Source organism: Eubalaena glacialis, chromosome 15, assembly GCF_028564815.1.
Source record: "Eubalaena glacialis isolate mEubGla1 chromosome 15, mEubGla1.1.hap2.+ XY, whole genome shotgun sequence".
In the NCBI taxonomy this organism is placed as follows: Eukaryota; Metazoa; Chordata; class Mammalia; order Artiodactyla; family Balaenidae; genus Eubalaena; species Eubalaena glacialis.
In genome coordinates, this window is record NC_083730.1 from 64970257 (window position 1) to 64982430 (window position 12174).

General features: G+C 37.8%; 1 protein-coding gene across 11 annotated transcripts in view; it reads right to left on the reverse strand.

Annotated features, from left to right (window-relative positions):
* The window catches only part of SPIRE1 (spire type actin nucleation factor 1), a 210893-nt gene that overhangs the window by 161975 nt on the left and 36744 nt on the right, over positions 1–12174 (reverse strand). For 10 of the 11 annotated variants that reach the window (XM_061170319.1, XM_061170314.1, XM_061170312.1 and 7 more), the window contains exon 2: positions 5855–5889. The exons of the other annotated variant lie outside the window; for it this stretch is intronic. In XM_061170319.1, the coding sequence (XP_061026302.1) occupies positions 5855–5889 (35 nt within the window). The remainder of the gene's footprint in view (positions 1–5854; positions 5890–12174) is intronic. 11 annotated transcript variants of the gene reach the window in all.

Below are 12174 nucleotides of genomic sequence, written 5' to 3' on the forward strand. Positions count from 1 at the left end.
TCAATATCTCACTACGAATCTCCATTAGTATTGACACTCAGAAGTAACAACTCAAAGGTAGACACAATTTACTCTGAGGGCACACAAACCGATTTCCAGACCATATAAGTTAACGTCAATCAAATGGCTGTATAAATTTAGGCATGTTTGGATTCTTTAATCCAAAAAGACAGGAAGCGGAATGTGAGTATACTTCCTCTTCCTTTTAGCCTGCTGATCAAGGAGAAAATGATGTTGTTACCAGCAGTTAATTTGAACTTACTCTTCCAATCCTTTTAAAGAACACGGATCATCATTTTAACTTATCACACAATCCTATTTATAAACCCTTAAATCAAGGTTTAAGATCAGACAATGCCTTCCAATAAAAGGGCAGATGTGATAGTAATACCTTTTTGTTTCTGCTAGATATTCCTAGATTTACTAAGTTTGGTATCAAATACTATTTTCACAATCACATAAAACAGGCTCGGGACTTCCCTGGTGGTGCAGTGGTTAAGAATCCGCCTGCCAATGCAGGGGACATGGATTCGAGCCCTGGTCCAGGAAGATCCCACGTGCCGTGCAGCAACTAAGCCCGTGTGCCACAACTACTGAGCCTGTGCTACAACTACTGACCTGCGCTCTAGAGCCCGCAAGCCACAACTACTGAGCCCGTGTGCTGCAACTACTGAAGCCCACATGCCTAGAGCCCGTGCTCCGCAACAAGAGAGGCCACCACAATGAGAAGCCTGCACACTGCAACAAGGAGTAGCTCCCACTCACCGCAACTAGAGAAAGCCCACGCACAACAACGAAGACCCGACGCAGCCAAAAATAAATTCATTAATTAAAAAAAAAAGGCTCACTATGCAGCTAAAGCTGATGCAAATATTTTTGTAAAGATATTACATACTTCTTTCATGTTAATTTTTTAGTTACTTTTGAAATTAACTGAGGGCTATCAAATGTCAGTTAAAAGAGAGATTACTCATCCAACTATCACCATGAGTCTACCTGAGCCAGAGGTAAAATCAAAGTACAGGGGGCTGATCTAGCTAAAGACAAAATGGATATTTTTTTTCGTATTATACTCTGCGTTAAAGCAGCAAACACCCAATACTACCTTTGGCAGTTTATTTTAGGCTGCTCAGGAAACATTAAAATTTTTCACATAGTCCAGTTTGTATCAAGAACTGTACATAACCAGAACGCAGTAAGTCCAAATACTATGATGTATTTCTTGGCTCATTCTCAAAATCCTTGGGTTTCCCCACAAAGCAGACTAATTCTAGGTCTGATTTCCCAGGAGGTTAAAATATTGATATGCAGCGTAATTCTTGAGTCATTCTGAGTAATTTAGAATCAGACTAATTCACAAATTACTCCAGTACAGACCCTACATTCACCTAACAATGGGGCTGGAGGTTCATGGATGGCGTTCGTTCACTCCTTTGCCTGGTTTCCATTCAAAAGGATCATATTCCCGGGCTACATAATGCCAGGACTGAAAGAGTCATAGGTGAGAAGCATATACAGAATAAGGACAATTTCACTGTCCCAAATGGGGCACAAAATTAATTATCAGCATTATGCAGATGCCTCACACAGCAGACAAATAAAGGCTGGATAAACACAAACATAAGAAAGGTGAAGAGACGTGGTTCTGCAACATACTGGCTATACGACCTTGGGCAAGTTACTTAACCTCTCCATACTTTAGCTCTCATTTCCAAAATGCAAATAATAGTATCCACTTCATAAATTTGTTGTGAGAATTAAATTAATGCCTATAACAGTAACTCAGCATAGAGTAAGCTCTAAAGTATTTTTTAAAGATCTATGTGGGAATGAAACAGTAAGTACTTATATACAGTACACATGAACTTTATTTCTAAGATGGGAAGATGAATCTTTTTCATAGTTTCCCTCAGTAAAGCTTAAATTTTTCCGCTATGCTCTGATTTTTACAAACTAGCTCTATCAAGATTAAAGTATTGACAAAAGTTATTTAACTTTATATAATGCTTTAACCAATTCCACTTAAAATACAGCAAATCCATCAAGGAGAACAGAACAGGATTGTCCTGGTTACTCATTTAACCTTCTTGCCTGCTAAAGGGAAAGGGCCTCTGAGTGCTACATAATTAACTGTAGTTAATAGAAGACAGAATGTGATGAAATTTGGAAAGCTAAAAACAATGAAAAGGTCTCAGTTAAGAAGCTTGAAAATTCAAATCTTTTATGTTTTAGTATTTTTAAGTGCTTAGCCTTTTCTTCAAGTATAAGAGTATATAACCCACAAGACTATTTAAATAATGGCAGAAGGAAAAACTTGTAAACTGGGAGTGAAAGCTCCCCCAAACTGTGGTTGGGACTGCTTCCTTGACAAGCAAATCCCAAGTACAGGTCAGTCACTCAAGACTTTGTTTGGTTTTTTTCACTCAAGAGTTTATAAATTACCAATTTGAGCTGTGAGCCATTCTGGGAGGGGAGGTCGAGGGAGAGTAACACACTATTTACCTTGCAGGTCCTCCTCAAAACCAAAGGGACAGAATACAGATCAGTGGATGCCAGGAGTTGTGGGGTGGGGAGGGAAAGACAAGAGGGGGAGTGGGGGGGAACGGGGGTGGAGGGGGGGACACGGAACGTGAACTTGACTGTGGAGATGGTGTTTGTCAAAACTCGAATAATTTTAACTAAAAAGTTTAAATTCTACTGTATGTAAATTATATCTTCAAAAAATAGAAGCAAAGTTGTAAAAAAAAATTAAATTGCCTATTAAAGTAAAAATTTTGCATGTCTTTTAAAACAAATTACATGAAAGATTTCCTTTCATGAGTTCAAACGCTGGAAAATACTCGTATAATCCAGTGTATTAAAAAAATTTTCCACACAGTGAGAAATAAGGAAAAACACCTGATTTTAATAAACATTAAGCTATTCTTGAGGTACAAAATCCCATAACAGTTGACTGAATGCCTATGTATGGCCTCCTTGCTTTCTCTAAAGTACTAGTTTTGCTTGGTTTTTATGAATACATGTAAAGTATTAAAAAGAGGACTATCAGTAAAACTAGAAAAGAATTCATAATATGAGTTTTATGTACTAAGAAAACTATTAAAATAAACAGTCAAACACTTCAAATCACGTCTTTCAGCCACGTGAAAAGGTGAGGGGGCTGCGGCTCCCCTCGGGTCTGGGAGCCTCGCCAGGAGTCGGACCTTCTTCTCCCCCACGGGAAGCCGCAAGCGTCTGCCGTGTTCATTCACCGGCTCCCACGACCACGACCCCACCGTGTTCATTCACCGGCTCCGTGCTCAAGGCTCGACCTGTACAGCGAGCCGCCTTAGGTCGAGACCAGAGCGAAGAAAAATGGGGCGCTGACGGAGCTCAGGCGCGCCCCTCCCTCCTCCCAGGGAGAGGCTGTGGGCACGTGTGCCGTGGGCCTCCACGTGCTCTCGGTGGTCTAGGCCCCTTCCCACTCCTCCCACATGCACCGGGGTTCGCAGCCCTGGCTGGAGTGGACCCAACTCCAGAGAGGGCCCGTGGGGCTTCTCACTTACAGGAGGTACAGGGAATCTCTTTTCTCAACAGAAAAGCAATTTTAGGGTGAAAAGAGGCTCTGGAAGTCACCGTTCTGACCCTCGCTCTCAAAACAGATTGGCTTCATCCCTATATCACGGCTTTCCTCACCTTCCACCATCCACCTTAGGGCTCTGGTTTGACCTCTCTCGACCCCCAATTCCATTTCTCAGGAAGAAGTATCTCTGTTCTTCAGGCCCCAGCCCAACAGTCTCAAACTAGTTAGCTTCAGGACCCCTTTTACACTCAAAAATTACCAGGGAGTCCAAGGAGCTTTTGTTTATATGAGCTATAATCTATCAAACATTTATCGTATTAGAAATTAAAACTGAGAAATTTTGATTGAATCATTCAAATTAAATTGTTTAAAAATAATATTAAATATGTTAATATGTGTAACGTTTTTATAGAAACTCAAAAAAAAAAATAGTGAAAGGGGTGGTATTGCTTTACATTTTTGCAAAATACCCTTCTCTCTCTCTGTCTCTGTCTCTCTCCCTGCCCCCTTTCTACCACTACCAACACCAAATGCATGGTCTTCCCCAAGCTAAAAAACAAAACAAAACTTCCTACTTAAACTATCTTCTCCTTCTCTGGAGTCAAACTTCTTGAAAAAGTTCCCACTCCCTCTGCCCCTCCGTTTTATTATTTTAATTATCAAAGTAATATACAGTGACATTCTCATTTCAAAAAAAATCCAAGCAATATAGATAAAACACCATGCACAATCACAATCTCTTCCCCGGAGGTAATAACCACTGTTACTCTAAAAAATACCCTGAACCCATTCTGTAAACTGAATATCACACTGAACTTTTTATTTTCTCATGATTTTCCCTCTCCAAACAGACCAAAAAAATCTGAGAGTTCTGTTTAGATTCCAATTCTTTTGGTGATCCAAGTTATGGATCAAAGAGGAGATAACATGAAGTGACATTCCTATACAAAGCAAGTGCTAAACAAAATGTTAAAACCATGTTGATTTTATGGCAACAAAACATAGTAAGAATAATGAGATTTACGACTATGCCTTGTATGTAAAAACCTCATTTCATTACCTAAAGGCAGATGAATGCTGATTATATTTGTATCATTCTGATGTAGATAATAGTGTGTCTTTAGAGTTTATAAAACTTTTTCACCTATATAATCACTTAAAAATTTTACAACCCATGAGATTAACAGAGATTATCTTTAACACTTTATAAGTAAGAAAGCCAAAGTTCTGAGAGAAAAAACTACTTGCTCAAAATTACATAGCTAGAAAGATGCACACCAGAAACCACAGACAGAACTTGTATTTTTGGACTCAAATCAAATCCCAATCCTTTATATCATATTGAACAATACATCAAAAATTGTCACAATATAAAAATATTAAGTTCTTGCTCATTTTTACAGCTAATTTGGAAGAAATTACCTCTAATTCTCAAGTTGAACAGAAAACATAAAATGCGTTGAATAACTTCTGAATGCAAAAAAGAATAAATTATTTTTGCTTCTTTATTATACAACATAATCCCTTAGGAAGCTTACACCTTACTTAAAATAACAATTAAAATTTAATAAAACCTATATCAACATGTAAATGTATTATAAAATTAGAAAAATAACTTCTTAAATCCTTAATTAGGCATTGCCATTAACAAAAGACCTAAGACTCCTAATTAAGGATGACACAACAGCTCCAGAAAAGACCACCACACATACATAATTCATCAATGCTGCCCTCATATTTCACCACTGAAATTTCTAAAAGGGACACATGGAGTCTCATTAAATTTCACAATCAGAATTTTAAATTATTTAAATTATTAGAAAATAATAAACCTACTTATACAAATGACAAAGCATTTAATTCATCAGTAATCTTGCTGAAACACTTTCCAAGTCCCTATTTTTTCCTACTCCCAGGCAACTCCATAGGAGTCCAACACATTTAAAAGATTTATTATGACACACTAGATTGGATTATTAAAAAATTGAATGTAAACTACTTATTAAGGGCTCTGAATCTTAGTTAACTCCATTTCATAAACAACAACATAGGAAATTTTTAAAATTATGACTAAGCTGATCTTTATAACACACCTTGACATTTTAAAACTATGGACGAGATAACTGATTTTTCTTCACATTTTACTCTTCCTAAATATAAAAATATATACTTGCTCTCAGTACATTCTTATCAGAAAACCAAAAACCCATAGTGAGATATTTCAGAACTCAAGTTAGTCTAAATAGAACTTCAAAGCTGCGTTACTGAGAAATATTTGAGGATTTCTCTTACCTCTGTTTCTGTACAATGTGAATATTCCAATTTACCTGTAATGAAAATACAAACAGTTACTTTCAGAGGATTTTGGTTTTTTTATCATTGACAAAACATATCTGAGCTATTCTGACTATGGCTTCATTATATCTATGAAAATTTATACAAAAAAAAAGGTGTTAGAATGACCAAATTTCTAGAAGGTCCTGCTTAGGGATTTAAATTTTAAAATACCCATAAGAGGGCTTCCCTGGTGGCGCAGTGGTTGAGAATCTGCCTGCCAATGCAGGGGACACGGGTTCGAGCCCTGGTCTGGGAAGATCCCACATGCCGCGGAGCAACTAGGCCCGTGAGCCACAATGACTGAGCCTGCGCGTCTGGAGCCTGTGCTCCGCAACAAGAGAGGCCGCGATGATGAGAGACCCGCGCACCGCGATGAAGAGTGACCCCCACTTGCCGCACCTAGAGAAAGCCCTCGCACAGAAACGAAGACCCAACACAGCCATAAATAAATAAATAAGTAAATAAAAAATTTTTTTAAAAAAAGGAAAAGAATTGAAAAAATATATATATATATATCCGAATCACTTTGCTGTACACCTGAAACTAACACAATATTGTAAACCAGCTATACTTCAATTAAAAACAAAAACAAAAACAAACAAACAAAAAATACCCATAAGAATAATAAAGAAAAAGATGGGAAGAACATGCTTAACTGTAATAAGATATAAAACATATACACATATTTAATATACATAAATTAATGAAAGTAAAATAAAAATACTTTTTCTTGCTTTCTTTTTAAAATAACTTAAAATACTTTAAAGGCCTTTAAAAGGTACCACTTAAAATACTTTAAAATACCTTAAAAAGATCTTTAAAAGACTTGGGCTCTTCCCTAAATATATTTCCAGTTTAAAGTTACACTGATCGTTTCAATTAAAGCAGAAATGTTTCAAACTCCTATTTAATATACGATGGTTGTTTTTCTTTAATACATGAAGAGACACAACCATATAATTAATTTAGTAATTCTTCCAGTAGAGGATCATCTATAGAATAACCAGACTGAACAATATTTGGCTGCACCAACGTTAACATTTTCTCGTCATCACTGAGACATAATACCAAAGAACATGTACAGTTACATATTTCTGTCAATTTGGGTGATTAAAACATACTTTCAAAATAAAAAAACAGCTGTTTTTAAAGGAGAATCACTTATTAAATAGCTTTAACAAAAAGAATACATAACATATTTATACTGGATGCTAAAAAACTTAATTTCCCCAGTCTACATTTCTTAAATTTCATTGTCCTAAGTTCAAATATATATTTATCTCTACCTCTTTCCCTCCACCCAAAACTATCTTTCCTCCTAGCTAACTTCTTCTCCCCAACAACTGATGGGTTGTTCCATCAGTCTGTGATTTTTTTTTTTTAATGATTAATGAGAATTTATATACCTTAGAGTCTATGATGATACCACCAAAAAAAAAATCATAAATAATATTTTTATATGCCTCCTAACTCTTAAGATGAAAAATAAAGTTGAAACCCACATTTCTGTTGACCTAATGATACTAATGTGAAATACTGGCTGAAATTGAGACCAGAAAATAAGGAACCTTGGGTTCTGTGAATTAAAAATGATATATAAGCAATAAATAATTTTAAATTATATGACGACACTGACAAAATGGGTTTAATATATGTGTGTATATACTAGAGTTTGATAAATATATAACTGTTATTTATATATTTAGTGTTATATAAAATTATATATTATAGTTACATTTTTCATATTATATATTATCTTTTATTTATTTATATATGACTGTTTGCTCAGAACATTAGTGCTTTTGGTAGATTAATTATACTTCACTCCTACAGAAATGGTAATTAATTTAACATAGGAAAGTACTGTGGACAGGAATAGCTCACAGAAGGGCACAGAATACCTCTCAGCAAACATTTACTGAGTGTCTACTCTGTAAAGGAGGAAGAGGGAGGGAGAAATACAGTATTAAGACAAGCCATAACAGAGAGTAACCTCTTTGAGAGTACATGGATATACATCTTCGGTATGATACGTTCTCAGGGTAAAGAGAATTACAAAGAAAAACAATTTTATGTAGTAGGTTTGTTGTTGGTAATAGCATTGGTGAAAAATTCTGAAACTATTTTGTATGTACTGTAGCACTGAGCAAACTAGTAAATACAGTGATATTGTTGGGAATCAGCAACAGAGGGAAAAGAATATACAAACCTAACATGTGGGAAGGAGAGAAGAGCCCTGCAGTGGCGAACTGGACCAAGAGGTATTATACAACTTCAGAAAACCATCTATTTCCTAGCTCTGCCCTCCAAAAGAGGGAGAAACAACAGCACCCCAGTTGGCAAGAGCATTCCTAGCCCATTCCCACTCAAAGGAACCAGGACTCCGGGAAATTGGCAGAAATCAGGGCTGGGACAGGTAAATTATCAGATAAGCTGGAAATTATAAGATAAGCTTCATTACTTTGCACTAGAAAGTAATGAAGTGCTCAAAGAATGAAGGAGGTACAAGTCCTGTAAGATTTTTTCAGTGACCTCTATCATAAAACTGAAAATGCTTTCCTGTAAGAGTACCAAAATTTTTGTGAGAACATACACTACTTTCGGTTATTCAATCTGAACTGGTAAGTCACACAAATATGAAAAGGTGGTTAGGGACTTCCCTGGTGGTGTAGTAGTTAAGAACCCACCTGCCAATGCAGGGGACATAGGTTCGATCCCTGGTCCGGGAAGATCCCACATGCCAGGGAGCAACTAAGCCCGCGAGCCACAAATACTGAAGCCTGCGTGCCTGGAGCCCATGCTCCGCAACAAGAGAAACCACCGCAATGAGAAACCCGTGCACCGCAACAAAGGGTAGCCCCCGCTCGACGCAACTATTGAAAGCCCACGTGCAGCAGCAAAGACCCAACGCAGCCAAAAATAAATTAAATAAATAAATAAATAAACAAATAAATAAGAAAAGGTGGTTAAGTATGAAGTGCCTGACCACCTGCACTACTCTGCCATCCAAATCCCTGCTCAGACTCTGACCCAGGAATCAGAAAATCCCAATTACATGACAGCAGAGCTTAAAGGAACCCTGGAAATGATCTTGCCCAATCCACTCATCCATAAATGGGTAATCTGAGCCTGAGGAGCCAAACATGCACAAAATGACAGAGCGAAGAGAAGCCTCCAAGGCTCTGACCCCCGCACGAGTATCAGTGTGCTTTTGTTACCCTGCTCCTCCATTCCCACTTGCAGGGGCCAGCGTCCCAGCTACTTACCACTGATGACATTGTTTCTGGGGAAAGGCACCCACAATTTAACAGCTGGAAACTTCCAGTACAGCACCTAGGATTTTCATGTGACACCTTTGAGCCTTTCTTCAAAGGTTGGCCACCTCTGTTTACAGAACAAGACCTAAGGAATCCCTCTAAAACCTACAATCTTATGACTTCACTTTCAACAATCCCATGACTTCTCTTTCAACAATTCCAGTAACCTAAGCTGATGGTAGGCCTAAGCAAGGTTTGAGATTATTAAATGCAGTAAATTAGTTCTTTCAATTAAAGTAACAACTTTACTGATTTATTGATTCTATTAATTTTTATTAGGTTGAGTTTAATTAGAAGGCTAGATTAACTAAGTGATGATACAAAATAAAATCAAATATCTGAAATAGTATTTAAATATTAAGTTTCAAAATATTTTAACATTATCAAAGTACTTACACACTAGGAAGAGGGATGATTTGCATAGCAATCCAAAAATTCAGTTCAGTATTTCTCAAAAGAGCATTTTAACAATGCTGCAAGAATCAAGGCTGGGGTTTAGACCCTTCTTTTTAACTAATTCTGAAATATCTGATGCTCTTAAGATTTACTAGACAAGTTCCCTCATGTCCCAGGAAATAGAAAAACTAATATCTTCCTATAAATTAACATAGAATGGCTTTTAAAAACCACACTAGTCCTAGTATGAAATGTCTGTCATAAAGAACTCATCACCTAAGAAGCACTGTCATCTTTAGCAGACATTTTAAATCTCAAATGTTGATAATCAGATAATCCCACTCAGCAGGCCTGCTCAATAAGGTACCAGAGGGAATACATCCCACCCAGTAGGCCACTCAGAGCCCCGCTGTTCACACAGCACTTTCTGAAACGGCCTCACCTCAATGGAATCACAAATTCTGATGAACCACACAACTATCTGGTGGGAATTAAGGCACAGTTTCAAAACAATTCACAGATGTTCACAGAGGTGAATAATAGTTTTAAATTAAGGTAGTACTGCAGTCTTCGGAGTAGAAACCTCAGCATATGGTTGAATTATCACACAGTCACATTATCAATATGATTCAAATTAGCTGAATACACAAAAGGCAAACTATGCCTGCCAAAAAGACACAGAATCCCGGTAACTTTTAGGATGAATAAATGGCTCTGAGGATTATTCTACAATTTTTTCCTATGTGACCAAACTCTGGGCAGTGTCTAGGTCTATCTGTTCTTTTTCATGGTGAAACAAAGCAGTATCAATAGGTACATCCGCCTTCTCGCCAGCTCACTCCTATCCCCCTCGTTCCTTCAATAAATATTTACTGAAGACCTACTAAATACTACTGGTAACACTGATGATAAAGCAGCAAACAAGTCAGGAATGGTCCTTGCCCCATAGCACTTACATGTTAGTGAACAGAGACCAAAAAAGGCAATCAAATAAAATAATTACAACTGGTAATCAATGCCATTAAGGACAGAAAAGGGAGAGAAAGAAAACAGAAGGAAAGACTCCTTGAGAAGATGACATTTAAATAGAGACCCCGAAGTGGGGTAGCAACTCACTGCAGGGTTGGGGAAGCTGCTGCTCTGTCTGGAACGAGGTGGCAGCTGTGGGAGGGCCCTGGAAGCTTCTGCAAGGACAGGAGGGGGCAGATCACATGGGCCTTGAAAGACAGTACAGGGAGTTTCAATTTGATGTGAAGTACAATGGGAAGCTCCTGGAGGATGATAGGAAGAGCGTGAGCTGGTGCGAGATAGGTTTCCAGGTCAGTCATGCCATATGAAGAAAGCAGCAGAGAGGGTCAAAGTGAAAGCCTGCGGCCAGTGAGGAGGCCACTGCCACTGTCTTGGGGAGCAACGGGGCTGCCAGCCTGGTGGTGGCAGCATCCAGGAAGAAAAGCAGCGGATGCAAGGTATGAATCAGGAGCAGAACGCACAGAACCTGCTGATGGGCTAATCAGGGGTGGAGTAGGGGAAGAAGGAAAGAAGGATGCCCTGAACATGCTCCATTTTTCCAAGGAAAGTATTCTCAACGACTTGATCAAAACTGATCGACAACAGCACTAGCTTAAGAACTCAAATATTTTATAAGAGAGAAGTAGTAGGCTTTTTGGACAGTTTTTATATTAATACTAGAAAAAAAAAAAGAGAATAGTTTTGAACAGTTAACAGGCTTAAATTCAGCAATAAAATAATTCCTGCAGCCTAACCAAGCCTGGATTTCTGAAACACCATGGCCACTGAGCGCTTAGAATCCATGATCAGCATATACTTTAGTTTGCTGGGGGGTTTTTGTTTGTTTGTTTGTTTTTAGGCCGCGCCATGCAGCATGTGGGATCTTAGTTTCCTGACCAGGGATCGAACCATGCCCCCTACATTGGGACCACAGAGCCTTAACCACTGGACCGCCAGGGAAGTCCCTAGTTTGCTGTTTCTGTATCAAAAGTAAGGACAGTGAATCTATGTAATCATTAGCTTATACCCAGCTCCCCCATAAAATCATTTTTTCCAAGTTACATTTTTAATGAGGAAAAAAAAGCTATGCATTTGACACAAGAAACAGCTACATAGAGGATACTTTTATTTTGACTGTTAAATTATAAAATCATTATCCTCTATATCAAAAAAATTCACTAGTATAAATGTTCAAAGATTAACAGGAACTTAGAATTTAGAAATGGGAGAAAACTAGTATACTCTCTGACCAACTAAAGAGTTTCATTAAGTTTCTCTTCTTGTCCTGGCTGTCAGGAAGAATGAAATAAAATTTAACTTTCCACCGCCATAATGGCCCTATGCTAATATATTTCTTCACAACTGCTGATGTTCAAGCAGTTGAGTATCTAAGTAAGCCTTTCTCTTGGCTGCCTTGGTAAGGCCATCTGGTAGAATAAGTATCAAGAACAAGCCATTAGATTTTGACAGGCCTAGGTTCAAATCGTCCTTCCATCACTTAATAATTGTGTGATGCGACTTTAAAATAAGATACTTCCCGGAGTTTTCAGCTTT